The 19,923-nt window shown below is 26.6% G+C and overlaps 1 protein-coding gene across 1 annotated transcript in view; it reads left to right on the forward strand.

The window, feature by feature from the left end:
- The window catches only part of LOC115438354 (uncharacterized), a gene marked incomplete at its 5' end in the record, with an annotated part of 57,710 nt that overhangs the window by 30,579 nt on the left and 7,208 nt on the right, over positions 1-19,923 (forward strand). The window contains one exon of the mRNA XM_030161930.1: positions 2,607-2,749. Within this exon, the coding sequence (XP_030017790.1) occupies positions 2,607-2,749 (143 nt within the window). The remainder of the gene's footprint in view (positions 1-2,606; positions 2,750-19,923) is intronic.

The raw sequence follows: 19,923 nt of genomic DNA on the forward strand, positions 1-19,923 counted from the left end.
ACATTGGTTCCACTGTTGTGTTTCACACGGACGCTTATTGTGACGCACAAAGAAGCTTCAATTCAGGAAAACTGCAATAGAATATGTTTCCATTCAATTAATTCGAGTTGATTAATCGAATCGTGAATTTTTGCATTCGCTTCAAGCACCTAATCGATTAATCGGTTGCAGCTCTAATTTAACCCTTTCATGCACACTGGTCACTACAGCGGACAGCTATTCTACAGCTGTTCTCTTGTATACATGGATTTTGTTGTTCTTTTCGTTGTTGTTGTTTTGGTTTTTTACACATATCTTTATTAAAGTTTTAATACACTACATATCTTTTCTGGCATGAATTGGTAACATTATGTAGATCTCTCCTGAGCATAATCACAAGCCACACCATAGTTTTCACACAATTTATTAGTAAATATATGTTTCTGTGCATCTAAAATTAAACATATGGTGTCCAGCTGAATGGACATTTTTGCAACTTCATGAAAAATAGGTTCATAAGAATTTTTTTTCATTATTATTTTTTTTATGTATTTTTAAAAAATTTTTAAACATTATTTTAATTTATTTATTTATTTTTCAGAACAAAATTTTCAGTTGCATTGTTTTTTCATGCCTAAAGAGGAATAAAAACACTGAGGAAAATATTTTGATTAAGGTTCTCATAATTCATGCATGAAAGGGTTAAAGTGATTTGACAGGTAAGTGTAATAAAACTACATAAGGTGCATCAATATGGTGAAGTAATTCAGGTAAAATACAGTTTTTCATCTTTTCATGGTCATCAAATATGACCCATTTGGACGTTCAGAGGCTCCATAGTTACCGTGGAAACACCGTCATCTTCTACAACATTGATTCACCAGTAAAACTGTCATATCAGTACCTGGACTCTTGTATGTTTTGTCTGTCTTGTGTGTCATTTCCTGTTTTATTTTGTTAATCCTCCTTCTTGTGTCATGTCTGGTGTCTTTGCTTCCTCTCCCTGATTGTTTCACCTGTGTTGATTACCTGTCTCCGCCCTGATTTGTTCCACCTGTGTCTCATTGTCTTCCCTCCCTTCTGTGTATATAAGCCCTGTGTTTTCCCCTGTCCTGTGCCAGTTCGTATTCCTTCCTTGTGTTGTGTCTACTTACCAGCGTTTCTCTGAACCTGTTCGTCTGCCTGTCTGTTCGTTCCTGACCCGGATTGTTCCTGGTTGTTCTGAGCCTGCCTGATCCCCTCATCGGTACCTCTGCCTGATTCTGCCACACTGGTATTCGACCTTTTGCCTGGACTCACGGTTAGTGCTTTTGCTTTTCCCCCATGTACCGTTGCCTGTTTTTTGGACTTCCCGTGTATGACCTGGTCTGTCCCCTGACACTTCTCTGCTTGTTTCTAGTCGGGTTCCCCTCGTGTGCTCCCGACCCGGGCAGAGAGCTCCCTTTACTGGATTCGGACGTCGTGACGAATCCACACAGACTAACCAGCGAGGATTCATTCAAAAAGCCTTTTTGTGAACTGTTTTTCCTGTCCGTGTTTAATAAACACTCATTAACTGTATTCCTGTCTGTGGGTTGTGCATTTGGGTCCAAGTCTTGTGTCTCTGGTTCTAACAAAAACCCATGGAGTCGGATCAATAACAGTGGATGGACACTCTGGGTTTATGGTCAGTTAATGATAGATTTAACTGAAATAGTCACTTTTTCTGCAGTTTCTGACATAATGACCTTAACTTTAATATGAGCTTTAATGAACATCTACATGATCAATAAATTAAATATAGGAAAATACCAGATTTTCACTGAAAAAAAATGCTAAATACAGAAGATAATATTATAATAAATGATGATAAATCCCTAGAAAGAAAAATTACTTTGGGAACTGCCACAAAAGGAGCACTGGGTCTTTACGGGTTAAACTAGGATGAGTCCAGTGGAGCTGACAACGACACAAGTATCTGTGTGAGATTTTCTACCTTCAGGTTGAGTGGCTTTCAAAAAGGAAAAGAAAAAAGGAAATGGAAAAAGTGAGACGTGTTTATCACTGTGGCGCTTATCTGCAGTGTTAGAGGCTGTAGTAACGGCGAAAAGACCATGAAAAAGTCTTATTGACCATGTGGTTATGTCTGTTAAAGCTGAAACAGAACACAGTGTAAAACAACCAAGGTCGAAAAGAGGAGCTGAAGACATTTACAGGCAGACGCTAACAGAATAATATTGTGAAACTCTGTAATGTGGAGTTTTATTACACATTTTAAAGCTTCTTTGTTAATGGGTGAAAATTCCAAACCACCTAGCTGCGGTTTTCTGGATAGATTTATAGATAGATGGAAGTTTTTTTGTACCAGTAGGGTTCATAATGTGCTGTATTAAAGCTAAATAGGCCTTAGCAAATGTTTTCTTGTGTTGACACTGGCTTCTTTATTTGTACATTTCGTCCTGGGATGTGGTTTATGCTTGAGTGCAGGTGACTGCTGTGGCCAGAGGCACTGGGTTTGTTTTTTTGTTTTGTTTTTTCTTCTTTTGGTCCTGTTCTCATGAATGTGATCTGATTTTTACTTCTAGGTCTATGTAATCCAAATGATCATCATTGTCACTCTTTTTTTATTCCTTTTTGTATTTCTGCAGTGCTTATTGTGGTGGGCTGTGGCTGGCGTCGCTGTGTGTGATGTGTAAGATGGCCATCCTGTTGGACAATAAGGAGATGTACCAGCTCTACAGAAGCACACTGGACAAAGGCAGCACTGCATTCGACAAACTGTTGTGGAACGGTAAGAAGTTTGTGTTCACTGTGGATGTCCACACACACTCTATTTGACTATTCCCACATATGCTCAGAGCGTCACGACCAAAACAAAGATTTTTTTTTTCTCTCTTGTCTTCTCTTGTGTCTTGTCCACATGTAGATGCTGTTTTAGGTCTTTCCATTGCAGTTTTGTGCAATGTAGCATTTGTGCTACGCCTGAAAAACCACGTCTTGCCAGCGCAAAAACTTTGGCAAAGTTGTCGTTTTTCCATCAGGCAAATATTTATGCGCAGGTTATATTCACACAATTTGAGGGTCAATGGAAAAGCGACTATTTTCAAGTGTCCGGTTATAGTCGGACAATGAAAAATCAGTTATAAAATCTAATTTTGGTTGCAGCAGATGTTGCACATTCAAAGCACTACATCATTTCAGTCGGTTCAGATTCATGTTTACTTGGAAGTGTTTCTCTGGAGCTGCTGTCAGTACCGTCTATGTCTGATTATTTTAAACCGGACCTGTGAGTGATCCCAGATCTGAATGATTACTGGACTACACCCATAAACAGCAGCAGTGAAAGTCATTCTAAAGGTTCTAGAAAGACATGAATGCAGTGAAAGTGATAGCATATGATGATAAGTAGGTTTGGGAATGACCTCTGACGATCTGTTTCTTTTGTAATAGCATGTGCCTTGTTGCCTGTTGACCTGCATCTAGACTGTATTGATGAACTGAATAGTATGTTTTATAAACACCGATGATTACGACAATCCTGCAAAATAAATCAGAGGACAATGCATGTTCTGTGCTCATTTCTTATTAAATGCTGTATTTATGTGATGAAATGTCAAATATTTAGCTGATGGTCTTCACCCACAGGTGTCAAACATGCGGCCTGGGGTCCATATCCGGCCCGCCAAAGGGTCCGGTCCGGCCCTTAGAATTCAGATGCAAAAATTTAGATGCAAAAAAATTCAGATCACACATCCGGGACACCAAGGATAAGTAATGGATTCTATCTCAAGTCCAAACGACAGCCAGCCAATCAAGGTATGTTAGGTTGGTCATGTGATGCCGATGCTGACCTGGACGTGTGATCTGAATTTTCTGCATCTGAATTTTTTTGTATTCTAAATTTATGAACATAGTTGAATTCAGAGACAAAAAAATTCAGATACTTAATTTAAGTGCAAAAAAAATTTCAGATACTTAATTTAAGTGCAAAAAAATTCAGATAATTTAAGTGCAAAAAAAAATTCAGATACTTAATTTAAGTGCAAAAAAACTTCAGATAATTTAAGTGCCAAAAAAAATTCAGATAATTTCAGTGGAAAAAAATACAGATACTTAATTTCAGTGCAAAAAAAAAATCCAGATACTTAAGTTCAGTGCAAAAAAAATTCAGATACTTAATTTAAGTGCAAAAAACATTCAGATAATTTCAGTGGAAAAAAAATTCAGATATTTAATTTCAGTGCAAAAAAATTCAGATACTTAATTTAAGTGCAAAAAAAATTCAGATAATTTCAGTGCAAAAAAATTCAGAATTCAGTGCAAAAAAAAATTCAGATACTTAATTTCAGTGCAAAAAAAAAAAAAAAAATTCAGATACTTAATTTCAGTGAAAAAAAAAATTCAGATACTTAATTTCAGTGCAAAAAAATATTCAGATACTTAATTTTGGTGCAAAAAAATATTCAGATACTTAATTTCAGTGAAAAAAAAAAATTCAGATACTTAATTTCAGATCATAAAAAATTCAGATACTTAATTTCAGTGAAAAAAATATTCAGATACTTAATTTCAGTGAAAAAAATATTCAGATACTTAATTTTGGTGCAAAAAAAATATTCTGAAAGTTAATTTCAGTGAAAAAACATTCCGATACTTAATTTCAGTGGAAAAACAAAAATTCAGATACTTACTTTCAGTGCAAAAAATATTCAGATACTTAATTTCAGTGCAAAAAATATTCAGATACTTAATTTCAGTGAAAAAAAAAATTCAGATACTTAATTTCAGTGAAAAAAAAAAAATTCAGACACTTAATTTGAGTGAAAAAAAAATTCAGATACTTAATTTCAGTGAAAAAAAATATTCAGATACTTAATTTTGGTGCAAAAAAATATTCAGATACTTAATTTCAGTGAAAAAAATATTCAGATACTTAATTTCAGTGAAGAAAAAAAAAATTCAGATACTTAATTTAAGAGCATAAAAAATTCAGATACTTAATTTCAGTGAAAAAAATATTCAGATACTTAATTTATGTGAAAAAAATATTCAAATACTTAATTTTGGTGCAAAAAAATATTCAGATACTTAATTTCAGTGAAAAAAAATATTCCGGTACTTAATTTCATTGCAAAAAAATATTCAGATACATAATTTCAGTGCAAAAAACATTCAGATGCATAATTTCAGTGAAAAAAAAAAATTCAGATACTTAATTTCAGTGAAAAACAAAAAAAAAATTCAGACAATTAATTTCAGTGCAAAAAATATTCAGATACTAAATTTCAGTGAAAACAAATATTCAGATACTTAATTTCAGTGAAAAAAAATATTCAGATACTTAATTTCAGTGAAAAAAAAAAAAATTCAGATACTTAATTTCATTAAAAAAAAAAATTCAGATACTTAATTTCAGTGAAAAAAAAAAATTCAGATACTTATTTTCAGTGCAAAAAATATTCAGATACTTAATTTTGGTGTAAAAAAAAAATTCAGATACTTAATTGCAGTGAAAAAAAAATTCAGATACTTAATTTCAGTGCTAAAAACTATTCAGATATTTAATTTTGGTGCAAAAAATATTCAGATACTTAATTTCAGTGAAAAAAAAAATTCAGATACTTAATTTTAGTAAAAAAAATATTCAGATACTTAATTTTGGTGCAAAAACATATTCAGATACTTAATTTCAGTGAAAACAAATATTCAGATACTTAATTTCAGTGAAAAAAATATTCAGATACTTAATTTCAGTGAAAAAAAAATACAGATACTTAATTTCAGTGCAAAAAAATATTCAGATACTTAATTTTGGTGAAAAAAAATATTCAGATACTTAATTTCAGTGAAAAAAATATTCAGATACTTAATTTTGGTGTAAAAAAATATTCAGATACTTAATTTTGGTGAAAAAAAAAATAAGATACTTAATTTCAATGTAAAAAAAATTCAGATACTTAATTGCAGTGAAAAGAAAAATTCAGATACTTAATTTCAGTGCTAAAAACTATTCAGATATTTAATTTTGGTGCAAAAAAAATATTCAGATACTTAATTTGAGTGAAAAAAAATATTCAGATACTTAATTTCAGTGAAAAAAAAAATACAGATACTTAATTTCAGTGCAAAAAAATATTCAGATACTTAATTTGGGTGAAAAAAAATATTCAGATACTTAATTTCAGTGCAAAAACTATTCAGATACTTAATTTCAGTGAAAAAAAACATTCAGATACTTAATTTCAGTGAAAAAAAAAAAAATTCAGACACTTAATTTGAGTGAAAAAAAAAATTCAGATACTTAATTTCAGTGAAAAAAAAAAATTCAGATGCATAATTCAGTGAAAAAAAAAAATTCAGATACTTAATTCAGTGCAAAAACTATTCAAATACTTAATTTCAGTGCAAAAACAAAATTCAGATACTTAATTTCAGTGAAAAAAAAAAATTCAGACACTTAATTTGAGTGAAAAAAAAAATTCAGATACTTAATTTCAGTGAAAAAGAAAAATTCAGGTACTTAATTTCAGTGCAACAAAATATTCAAATACTTAATTTCAGTGCAAAAAATATTCAGATGCTTAATTTCGTGCAAAAACATTCAGATACTTAATTTGGTGCAAAAAAATATTCAGATACTTAATTTCAGTGAAAAAAATATTCAGATACTTAATTTCAGTGAAAAAAAAATTGAGACACTAAATTTGAGTGAAAAGCAAAATTCTGATACTTAATTTCAGAGCATAAAAATTCAGATACTTAATTTCAGTGAAAAAAAAAATCAGGCACTTAATTTGAGTGAAAAGAAAAATTCTGATACTTAATTTCAGAGCATAAAAAATTCAGATACTTAATTTCAGGGAAAAAAATATTCAGATACTTAATTTAAGTGAAAGAAATATTCAGATACTTAATTTCAATGCAAAAAATATTCAGATACTTAATTTGAGTGCAAAAAATATTCAGATACTTAATTTCAGTGAAAAAAATATTCAGATACTTAATTTCAGTGAAAAAAAAATTTCAGATACTTAATGTCAGTGCAAAAAATATTCAGATACTTAATTTCAGTGAAAAAAAAATATTCAGATACTTAATTTTGGTCCAAAAAAATATTTAGATACTTAATTTCAGTGAAAAAAAAATATTCAGATACTTAATTTTGGTCCAAAAAAATATTCAGATACTTAATTTCAGTGCCAAAAAAATATTCAGATACTTAATTTCAGTGAAAAAAAAATTCAGATACTTACTTTTGGTGCAAAAAAATATTCAGATACTTAATTTTGGTGCAAAAAATATTCAGATACTTAATTTGAGTGAAAAAAAATTCAGATTCATAAGTTAATTGTAAAAAAATATTCAGATACATAATTTCAGTGCAAAAAATATTCAGATGCATAATTTCAGTGAAAATAAAATATTCAGATACTTAATTTCAGTGCAAAAAAACAATTAAGATACTTAATTTTGGTGCAAAAAAAATATTCAGATACTTAATTTCAGTAAAAAAATATTCAGATACTTAATTTGAGTGAAAAAAAAATTCAGATGCATAAGTTAATTGCAAAAAAATATTCAGATGCATAATTTCAGTGAAAATAAAATATTCAGATACTCAATTTCAGTGAAAAATAATATTCAGATACTTAATTTCAGTGCAAAAAAATAAGATACTTAATTTCAGTGAAAAAAAAAAATTCAGATACTTAATTTCAGTGCAAAAAAATATTCAGATACTTAATTTCAGTGCATAAAAAAATTCAGATACTTAATTTTGGTGCAAAAAAATATTCAGACACTTAATTTCAGTGAAAAAAATATTCAGATGCTTAATTTCGTGCAAAAACATTCTGATACTTTAATTTCAGTGCAAAAAATATTCAGATAGTTCATTTCAGTGAAAAAAAATATTCAGATACTTAATTTCAGTGAAAGAAAAAATCAGATACTTAATTTCAGTGCAAAAAAATATTCAGATACTTAATTTTGGTGCAAAAAAATATTCAGATACTTAATTTCGGTGGAAAAAAAAAAATTCAGATACTTAATTTCAATGGAAAAAATTATTAGATTCTTAATTTCAGTGCGAAAAATATTCAGATACTTAATTTCAGTGCAAAAAATATTCAGATACTTAATTTCAGTGCAAAAAAATATTCTGAAAGTTAATTTCAGTGAAAAAAACATTCCGATACTTAATTTCAGTGGAAAAACAAAAATTCAGATACTTAATTTCAGTGAAAAAAATATTCAGATACTTAATTTGAGTGAAAAAAAAATATTCAGATACTTAATTTCAGTGAAAAAAAAATTCAGATACTTAATTTCAGTGCAAAAAATATTCAGATACTTAATTTCAGTGAAAAAAAAATTAAATACTTAATTTCAGTGCAAAAAATATTCAGATACTTAATTTAAGTGAAAAAATAATATTCAGATACATAATTTCAGTGCAAAAAAAAAAATAAGATACTTAATTTCAGTGACAAAAAAAAATTCAGATACTTAATTTCAGTGAACAAAAAAAAATTCAGATACTTAATTTCAGTGCAAAAAATATTCAGATACTTAATTTCAGTGAAAAAAAAATATTCAGATACTTAATTTCAGTGAAAAAAAATTCAGATACTTAATTTCAGTGCAAAAAATATTCAGATACTTAATTTCAGTGAAAAAAAAAATTAATACTTAATTTCAGTGCAAAAAATATTCAGATACTTAATTTAAGTGAAAAAATAATATTCAGATACATAATTTCAGTGCAAAAAAAAAAAAATAAGATACTTAATTTCAGTGAAAAAAAAAAAATTCAGATACTTAATTTCAGTGAAAAAAAAATTCAGATGCTTAATTTCAGTGAAAATAAAATATTCAGATATTTAATTTCAGAGCTAAAAATATTCAGATACTTAATTTTCAGTGAAAAAAAATATGAGATACTTAATTTTGCGTGCAAAAAAATATTCAGATACTTAATTTCAGCGAAAAAAAACATTCAGATACTTAATTTCAGTGCAAAATATCAGATGCTTAATTTTAGTGAAAATATTCAGATACTTAATTTCAGTGAAAAAAAAAATTCAGATACTTAATTTCAGTGCAAAAAATATTCAGATAGTTAATTGGGTGCACAAAAAAATATTCAGATACTTAATTTCAGTGAAAAAAAATTATTCAGATACTTCATTTCAGTGAAAAAAAAAAATTCAGACACTTAATTTCAGTGAAAAAAAAAAATCAGATACTTAATTAAGAGCATAAAAAATTCAGATACTTAATTTCAGTGAAAAAAATATTCAGATGCTTAATTTCAGTGAAAAACAATATCAGATACTTAATTTTGGTGCCAAAAAATATTCAGATACTTAATTTTGGTGCAAAAAAATATTCAGATACTTAATTTCGGTGGAAAAAAAACAAACAATTCAGATACTTAATTTCAATGGAAAAAATTATTTAGATTCTTAATTTCAGTGCGAAAAATATTCAGATACTTAATTTCAGTGCAAAAATATTCAGATACTTAATTTCAGTGAAACAAATATTCAGATACTTAATTTCAGTGCAAAAAATATTCAGATACTTAATTTCAGTGCAAAAAAAATATTCTGAAAGTTAATTTCAGTGAAAAAAACATTCCGATACTTAATTTCAGTGGAAAAAAATATTCAGATACTTAATTTCAGTGAAAAAAACATTCAGATACTTAATTTCAGTGAAAAAAAATATTCAGATACTTAATTTGAGTGAAAAAAAAAATTCAGATACTTAATTTCAATGAAAAAAAATTCAGATACTTAATTTCAGTGCAAAAAATATTCAGATACTTAATTTCAGTGAAAAAAAAATTAAATACTTAATTTCAGTGCAAAAAATATTCAGATACTTAATTTAAGTGAAAAAATAATATTCAGATACATAATTTCAGTGCAAAAAAAAAAATAAGATACTTAATTTCAGTGAAAAAAAAAATTCAGATACTAATTTCAGTGAAAAAAAAAAAATTCAGATACTTAATTTCAGTGCAAAAAATATTCAGATACTTAATTTGAGTGAAAAAAAAATATTCAGATACTTAATTTCAGTGAAAAAAAACTTCAGATACTTAATTTCAGTGCAAAAAATATTCAGATACTTAATTTCAGTGAAAAAAAAAATTAAATACTTAATTCAGTGCAAAAATATTCAGATACTTAATTTAAGTGAAAAAATAATATTCAGATACATAATTTCAGTGCAAAAAAAAAAACAATAAGATACTTAATTTCAGTGAAAAAAAAAAATTCAGATACTTAATTTCAGTGAAAAAAAAATTCAGATGCTTAATTTCAGTGAAAATAAAATATTCAGATATTTAATTTAAGAGCTAAAAATATTCAGATACTTAATTTCAGTGAAAAAAAATATATGATACTTAATTTTGGTGCAAAAAAATATTCAGATACTTAATTTCAGCGGAAAAAAAACATTCAGATACTTAATTTCAGTGCAAAAAATATTCAGATGCTTAATTTTAGTGAAAATATTCAGATACTTAATTTCAGTGAAAAAAAAATTCAGATACTTAATTTCTGTGCAAAAAAATATCAGATAGTTAATTTGGGTGCAAAAAATATTCAGATACTTAATTTCAGTGAAAAAAATTATTCAGATACTTAATTTCAGTGGAAAAAAAAAATTCAGACACTTAATTTCAGTGAAAAAAAAAATCAGATACTTAATTTAAGAGCATAAAAATTCAGATACTTAATTTCAGTGAAAAAAATATTCAGATGCTAATTTCAGTGCATAAAAAAATTCAGATACTTTATTTTGGTGCAAAAAAATATTCAGACACTTAATTCAGTGAAAAAAATATTCAGATGATTAATTTCGTGCAAAAAACATTCTGATACTTAATTTCAGTGCAAAAAAAATTCAGATAGTTCATTTCAGTGAAAAAAATATTCAGATACTTAATTTCAGTGAAAGAAAAAATTCAGATACTTAATATCAGTGCAAAAAAATATTCAGATACTTAATTTTGGTGCAAAAAAAATATTCAGATACTTAATTTCGGTGGAAAAAAAAAAATTCAGATACTTAATTTCAATGGAAAAATTATTTAGATTCTTAATTTCAGTGCGAAAATATTCAGATACTTAATTTCAGTGCAAAAAATATTCAGATACTTAATTTCAGTGAAACAAATATTCAGATACTTAATTTCAGTGCAAAAAATATTCAGATACTTAATTTCAGTGCAAAAAAAATATTCTGAAAGTTAATTTCAGTGAAAAAAACATTCGATACTTAATTTCAGTGGAAAAACAAAAATTCAGATACTTAATTTTCAGTGAAAAAAACATTCAGATACTTAATTTCAGTGAAAAAAATATTCAGATACTTAATTTGAGTGAAAAAAAAATATTCAGATACTTATTTCAGTGAAAAAAAAAAATTCAGATACTTAATTTCAGTGCAAAAAATATTCAGATACTTAATTTCAGTGAAAAAAAAATAAATACTTAATTTCAGTGCAAAAAATATTCAGATACTTAATTTAAGTGAAAAAATAATATTCAAGATACATAATTTCAGTGCAAAAAAAAAAATAAGATACTTAATTTCAGTGACAAAAAAAAATTCAGATACTTAATTTCAGTGAAAAAAAAAAATTCAGATACTAATTTCAGTGCAAAAATATTCAGATACTTAATTTCAGTGAAAAAAAAATATTCAGATACTTAATTTCAGTGAAAAAAAAATTCAGATACTTAATTTCAGTGCAAAAAATATTCAGATACTTAATTTCAGTGAAAAAAAAAATTAAATACTTAATTTCAGTGCAAAAAATATTCAGATACTTAATTTAAGTGGAAAAAATAATATTCAGATACATAATTTCAGTGCAAAAAAAAAAATAAGATACTTAATTTCAGTGAAAAAAAAAAATTCAGATACTTTATTTCAGTGAAAAAAAAATTCAGATGCTTAATTTCAGTGAAAATAAAATATTCAGATATTTAATTTCAGAGCTAAAAATATTCAGATACTTAATTTCAGCGAAAAAAAACATTCAGATACTTAATTTCAGTGCAAAAAATATTCAGATGCTTAATTTTAGTGAAATATTCAGATACTTAATTTCAGTGAAAAAAAAAAATTCAGATACTAATTTCAGTGCAAAAAAATATTCAGATAGTTAATTTGGGTGCAAAAAAATATTCAGATACTTAATTTCAGTGAAAAAAATTATTCAGATACTTAATTTCAGTGAAAAAAAAAATTCAGACACTTAATTTCAGTGAAAAAAAAAAAATCAGATACTTAATTTAAGAGCATAAAAAATTCAGATACTTAATTTCAGTGAAAAACAATATTCAGATACTTAATTTCAGTGAAAAAAACAAATTCAGATACTTAATTTGGTGCAAAAAATATTCAGATACTTAATTTTGGTGCAAAAAAATATCAGATACTAATTTCATTGAAAAATACTCAGATACTTAATTTCAGAGCATAAAAATTCAGTACTTAATTTCAGTGAAAAAAATTCAGATACTTAATTTCCGTGAAAAAAATATTCAGATACTTAATTTCAGTGCAAAAACTATTCAGATACTTAATTTCAGTGAAAAAAAAATTAAATACTTAATTCAGTGCAAAAAATATTCAGAACTTAATTTAAGTGAAAAATAATATTCAGATACATAATTTCAGTGCAAAAAAAAAAATAAGATACTTAATTCAGTGAAAAAAAAATTCAGATACTTATTTCAGTGAAAAAAAAATTCAGATGCTTAATTTCAGTGAAAATAAAATATTCAGATATTTAATTTCAGAGCCTAAAAATATTCAGCTACTTAATTTCAGTGAAAAAAAATATATGATACTTAATTTTGGTGCAAAAAAAATATTCGATACTTAATTTCAGCGAAAAAAACATTCAGATACTTAATTTCAGTGCAAAAAAATATTCAGATGCTTAATTTTAGTGAAAATATTCAGATACTTAATTTCAGTGAAAAAAAAAATTCAGATACTTAATTTCAGTGCAAAAAATATTCAGATAGTTAATTTGGGTGCAAAAAAAAATTCAGATACTTAATTTCAGTGCAAAAAATATTCAGATACTTAATTTGAGTGAAAAAAAAAATATTCAGATACTTAATTTCAGTGAAAAAAAAAATTCAGATACTTAATTTCAGTGCAAAAAATATTCAGATACTTAATTTCAGTGAAAAAAAAATTAAATACTTAATTTCAGTGCAAAAAATATTCAGATACTTAATTTAAGTGAAAAAATAATATTCAGATACATAATTTCAGTGCAAAAAAAAAAAATAAGATACTTAATTTCAGTGAAAAAAAAAAATTCAGATACTTAATTTCAGTGAAAAAAAAATTCAGATGCTTAATTTCAGTGAAAATAAAATATTCAGATATTTAATTTCAGAGCTAAAATATTCAGATACTTAATTTCAGTGAAAAAAAAATATATGATACTTAATTTTGGTGCAAAAAATATTCAGATACTTAATTTCAGCGAAAAAAAACATTCAGATACTTAATTTCCGTGCAAAAAATATTCAGATGCTTAATTTTAGTGAAATATTCAGATACTTAATTTCAGTGAAAAAAAAAATTCAGATACTTAATTTCTGTGCAAAAAAATATTCAGATAGTTAATTTGGGTGCAAAAATATTCCGATACTTAATTTCAGTGAAAAAAATTATTCAGATACTTAATTTCAGTGAAAAAAAAAAATTCAGACACTTAATTTCAGTGAAAAAAAAAAATCAGATACTTAATTTAAGAGCATAAAAAATTCAGATACTTAATTCAGTGAAAAAAATATTCAGATGCTTAATTTCAGTGCATAAAAAAATTCAGATACTTTATTTGGTGCAAAAAAATATTCAGACACTTAATTTCAGTGAAAAAATATTCAGATGCTTAATTTCGTGCAAAACACATTCTGATACTTAATTTCAGTGCAAAAACTATTCAGATAGTTCATTTCAGTGAAAAAAATATTCAGATACTTAATTTCAGTAAAAGAAAAAATTCAGATACTTAATTTCAGTGCAAAAAAATATTCAGATACTTAATTTTGGTGCAAAAAATATTCAGATACTAATTTCGGTGGAAAAAAAAAAAATTCAGATACTTAATTTCAATGGAAAAAATTATTTAGATTCTTAATTTCAGTGCGAAAAATATTCAGATACTTAATTTCAGTGCAAAAAAATATTCAGATACTTAATTTCAGTGAAACAAATATTCAGATACTTAATTTCAGTGCAAAAAATATTCAGATACTTAATTTCAGTGCAAAAAAAATATTCTGAAAGTTAATTTCAGTGAAAAAAAACATTCCGATACTTAATTTCAGTGGAAAAACAAAAATTCAGATACTTAATTTCAGGTGAAAAAAACATTCAGATACTTAATTTCAGTGAAAAAATATTCAGATACTTAATTTGAGTGAAAAAAAAATATTCAGATACTTAATTTCAGTGAAAAAAAATTCAGATACTTAATTTCAGTGCAAAAAATATTCAGATACTTAATTTCAGTGAAAAAAAAAAATTAAATACTTAATTCAGTGCAAAAAAATATTCAGATACTTAATTTAAGTGAAAAAAATAATATTCAGATACATAATTTCAGTGCAAAAAAAAAATAAGATACTTAATTTCAGTGACAAAAAAAATTCAGATACTTAATTTCAGTGAAAAAAAAAATTCAGATACTTAATTTCAGTGCAAAAATATTCAGATACTTAATTTCAGTGAAAAAAAAATATTCAGATACTTAATTTCAGTGAAAAAAAAATTCAGATACTTAATTTCAGTGAAAAAAAAATTAAATACTTAATTTCAGTGCAAAAAATATTTAGATAATTAATTTAAGTGAAAAAAAAATATTTCAGATACATAATTTCAGTGCAAAAAAAAAAAATAAGATACTTAAGTTCAGTGAAAAAAAAAAATTCAGATACTTTAGTTCAGTGAAAAAAAAAATTCATGATGCTTAATTTCAGTGAAAATAAAATATTCAGATATTTAATTTCAGAGCTAAAAATAGTCAGATACTTAATTTCAGCGAAAAAAAACATTCCAGATACTAATTTCAGTGCAAAAAATATTTCAGATGCTAATTTAGTGAAAATATTCAGATACTTAATTTCAGTGAAAAAAAAAAAATTCAGATACTTAATTTCAGTGCAAAAAAATATTCAGATAGTTAATTTGGGTGCAAAAAAATATTCAGATACTTAATTTCAGTGAAAAAAATTATTAAGATACTTAATTTCAGTGAAAAAAAAAAATTCAGACACTTAATTTCAGTGAAAAAAAAAAATCAGATACTTAATTTAAGAGCATAAAAATTCAGATACTTAATTTCAGTGAAAAAAAATATTCAGATACTTAAATTCAGTGAAAAAAAAAATTCAGATACTTAATTTTGGTGCAAAAAAATATTCAGATACTTAATTTTGGTGCAAAAAAATATTCAGATACTTAATTTCATTGAAAAAAATACTCAGATACTTAATTTCAGAGCATAAAAAATTCAGATACTTAATTTAAGTGAAAAAATAATATTCAGATACATAATTCAGTGCAAAAAAAATATTCAGATACTTAATTTCAGTGCAAAAAATATTCAGATACTTAATTTCAGTGAAAAAAAAAATTAAATACGTAATTTCAGTGCAAAAAATATTCAGATACTTAATTTAAGTGAAAAATAATATTCAGATACATAATTTCAGTGCAAAAAAAAAAATAAGATATTAATTTCAGTGAAAAAAAAAATTCAGATACTTAATTTCAGTGAAAAAAAAAATTCAGATGCTTAATTTCAGTGAAATAAAATATTCAGATATTTAATTTCGAGCTAAAATATTCAGATACTTAATTGCAGTGAAAAAAAATATATGATACTTAATTTTGGTGCAAAAAAATATTCAGATACTTAATTTCAGCGAAAAAAAAACATTCAGATACTTAATTTCAGTGCAAAAATATTCAGATGCTTAATTTTAGTGAAAATATTCAGATACTTAATTTCAGTGAACAAAAAAAATTCAGATACTTAATTTCAGTGCAAAAAAATATTCAGATAGTAATTTGGGTGCAAAAAAAATATTCAGATACTTAATTTCAGTGAAAAAAATTATTCAGATACTTAATTTCAGTGAAAAAAAAAAATTCAGACACTTAATTCAGTGAAAAAAAAAATCAGATACTTAATTTACGAGCATAAAAAATTCAGATACTTAATTTCAGTGAAAAAATATTCAGATGCTTAATTTCAGTGAAAACAATATTCAGATACTTAATTTCAGTGAAAAAAAAAATTCAGATACTTAATTTTGGTGCAAAAAAATATCAGATACTTAATTTTGGTGCAAACAAAATATTCAATACTTAATTTCGGTGGAAAAAAAAAAATGCAGATACTTAATTTCGGTGAAAAAAAAAAATTCCGATACTTAATTTCAGTGCAACAAAAATTTCAATACTTAATTTCAGTACAAAAAAACATTCAGATACTTATTTCAGTGCAAAAAAATATTCAGATACTTAATTTCAGTACAAAAAAACATTCCGATACTTAATTTCAGTGAAAAAAATATTCAGATACTTAATTTCTGTGAAAATTTTCAGATACTTAATTTCAGTGAAAATAAAATATCAGACCCACTTAATTTCAGTGAAAAAAAAAATCAGATACCTTAATTTCAATTTAATATGTTGTCGCTATGGAAACCGAGGAAAGTGGGCGGGGCCTGTGACGTCGTACCGTCTGCACGAGCTGTGGGTGATTGACATTTGAAGAGCAGAGCTGTGTCAGTCTGCAACAAGATTAAGGACATTGATCTGAAAAAGTGAGCTGAAAGTGTCGAGAATGGGGCAAAAAACACGGATCACGTGTCAACAAAGTATCAGAAGGTGGATTAAAAAAAAAGGTTGCATCCAAGGTGGGGCTCGAACCAGCAACCTTGAGATTATGAGTCTGATTCTCTACCGACTGAGCTAGCCGGGCTGACGTCACATGGAACGGAACACTGCTATTTTAAAGGAGAACCTCAATTCGTTCTGCGCAGCACCGGAAGTAATTTCATGAAGGGGTTCTGTACGGCCATATATGGGCAATGTGTGTCTCTGTGGCGCAGTTCGGCTGTTAACTGAAAGGTTGGTGGTTCGAACTCACCCAGTGACGACTGCTTTGTTTATAGTAATGTTTTGTTATCGCAAGACAATTATTGTGGTGTTAAACTTACACTGTTGTAAGTAGAATGAAAGCAGCAGAAAAGCTGTTATCAACTTGCACAAATAATATACACACTGCCAGTCAGAAGTGTTCAAAATTCAGATACTTCATTTCAGTGAAAAAAAAAATTCAGATACTTAATTTCAGTGAAAAAAATATTCAGACACTTAATTTCAGTGAAAAAAAAAAATCAGATACTGAATTTAAGAGAATAAAAAATTCAGATACTTAATTTCAGTTAAAAAAATATTCAGATACTTAATTTCAGTGCAAAAAAAATTCAGATACTTAATTTCAGTGCAAAAAAATATTCAAATACTTAATTTCAGTGCAAAAAATATTCAGATACTTAATTTCAGTGAAAAACAAAAAAAAAATTCAGACAATTAATTTCATTGCAAAAAAATATTCAAATACTTAATTTCAGTGCCAAAAATATTCAGATACTTAATTTCAGTGAAAAAGAAAAATTCAGGTGCTTAATTTCAGTGCAACAAAATATTCAAATACTTAATTTCAGTGCAAAAAATATTCAGATGCTTAATTTCGTGCAAAAAATATTCAGATACTTAATTTCGGTGCAAAAAAATATTCAGATATTTAATTTTGGTGAAAAAACAAAATTCAGATACTTAATTTTGGTGAAAAAAATATTCAGATACTTAATTTCAGTGAAAAAAAAATTCAGATACTTAATTTCACTGAAAAAAAAAAAATTCAGGCACTTAATTTGAGTGAAAAGAAAAATTCAGATACTTAATTTCAGAGCATAAAAATTCAGATACTTAATTTCAGTGAAAAAAATATTCAGATACTTAATTTGAGTGAAAAAAAAAATCAGATACTAATTTCATTGCAAAAAAATATTCAGATACTTAATTTCAGTGCAAAAAATATTCAGATACTTAATTTCAGTGAAAAAAAAAATTCAGATACTTAATTTCAGTGCAAAAAAGTATTCAAATACTTAATTTCAGTGCAAAAAAAAAATTCAGATACTTAATTTCAGTGAAAAAAAAAAAAAATTCAGACACTTAATTTGAGTGAAAAAAAAATTCAGATACTTAATTTCAGTGCAACAAAATATTCAAATACTTAATTCAGTGAAAAAAATATCAGATGCTTAATTTTCGTGCAAAAAACATTCAGATACATAATTTCAATGCAAAAAAATATTCAGATACTTATTTTGGTGCAAACAAAAATATTCAGATACTTAATTTCACGTGAAAAAACTATTCAGATACTTAATTTCAGTGAAAAAAAAAAAATTCAGACACTTAATTGAGTGAAAAAGCAAAATTCAGATACTTAATTTAGAGCATAAAAAATTCAGATACTTCATTTCAGTGAAAAAAAAAAAATTCAGGCACTTATTTTTGAGTGCAAAAGAAAAATTCAGATACTTAATTTCAGAGCATAAAAAATTCGATACTTAATTTTAGTGAAAAAAATATTCAGATACTTAATTTCAGTGAAAAAAAAAATTCAGAACACTTAATTTGAGTGAAAAGCAAAATTCAGATACTTAATTTAGGAGCATAAAAAATTCAGATATTAATTTCAGTGAAAAAAAAAAAATTCAGGCACTTATTTTGAGTGAAAAGAAAATTCAGATACTTAATTTCAGAGCCTAAAAAATCAGATACTTAATTTTAGTGAAAAAAATATTCAGATACTTAATTTGAGTGAAAAAAAATTCAGACACTTAATTTCAGAGCATAAAAAATTCAGATACTTAATTTTAGTGAAAAAAATATTCAGATACTTAATTTCAGTGAAAAAAAAAATCAGACACTGAATTTCAGTGAAAAAAAAAATTCAGACACTTAATTTCAGTGAAAAAAAAAAAATCAGATACTTAATTCCAATTTATATGTTTGGTGCTAGGAAACCGAGGAAAGTGGGCGGGCCTGGACCTCGTCCCGTCTGCACGAGCTGTGGGTGATTGACATTTGAAGAGCAGAGCTGTGTCAGTCTGCAACAGAGATTTAAGGACATTGATCTGAAAAGTGAGCTGAAAGTGTCGAGAATGGGGCCAAAAACACGGATCACGTGTCACAAAGTAGCAGAAGGTGGATTAAAAAAAAAATGTTTGCACCTACGTGGGACTCGAACCAGCAACCTTGAGATTATGAGTCTGATTCTCTACCGACTGAGCTAGCCGGGCTGACGTCACATGGAACGGAACACTGCTATTTAAAGGAAAACCTCAATTGGTTCTGGCGCAGCACCGGAAGTTTTTCATGAGGGTTCTGTACGGGCCATATATGGGCAGGTGTGTCTCTGTGGCGCAGTTCGGCTGGTTAACTGAAAGGTTGGTGGTTCGAACTCACAAGGGACGATCTGCTTTGTTTATAGTAATGTTTTGTTGAAAGCTATACCTACCGATGTGGGCATTTCTCACAGCACTTAGTAAAAGTTTGAAGATGAACAACCCACCTCTCTCACAAATGTTTGCGCCAATGTGGGGCTCGAACCAGCGACCTTAAGATTATGAGTCTGATTCTCTACCGACTGAGCTAAGCGGGCTGACGTCACATGGAACGGAACAGTACTATTTAAAGGAAAACCTCAATGTGTATTTGTGTATATATATAGATATTATATAATATATATATAATATATATATATATGTATATGTATATATATACTTCTTTGTTTTTTTTTTGTTGATTTATTTTTTTAAATAT

Source organism: Sphaeramia orbicularis, chromosome 18 (assembly GCF_902148855.1).
Source record: "Sphaeramia orbicularis chromosome 18, fSphaOr1.1, whole genome shotgun sequence".
Classification (NCBI taxonomy): domain Eukaryota; kingdom Metazoa; phylum Chordata; class Actinopteri; order Kurtiformes; family Apogonidae; genus Sphaeramia; species Sphaeramia orbicularis.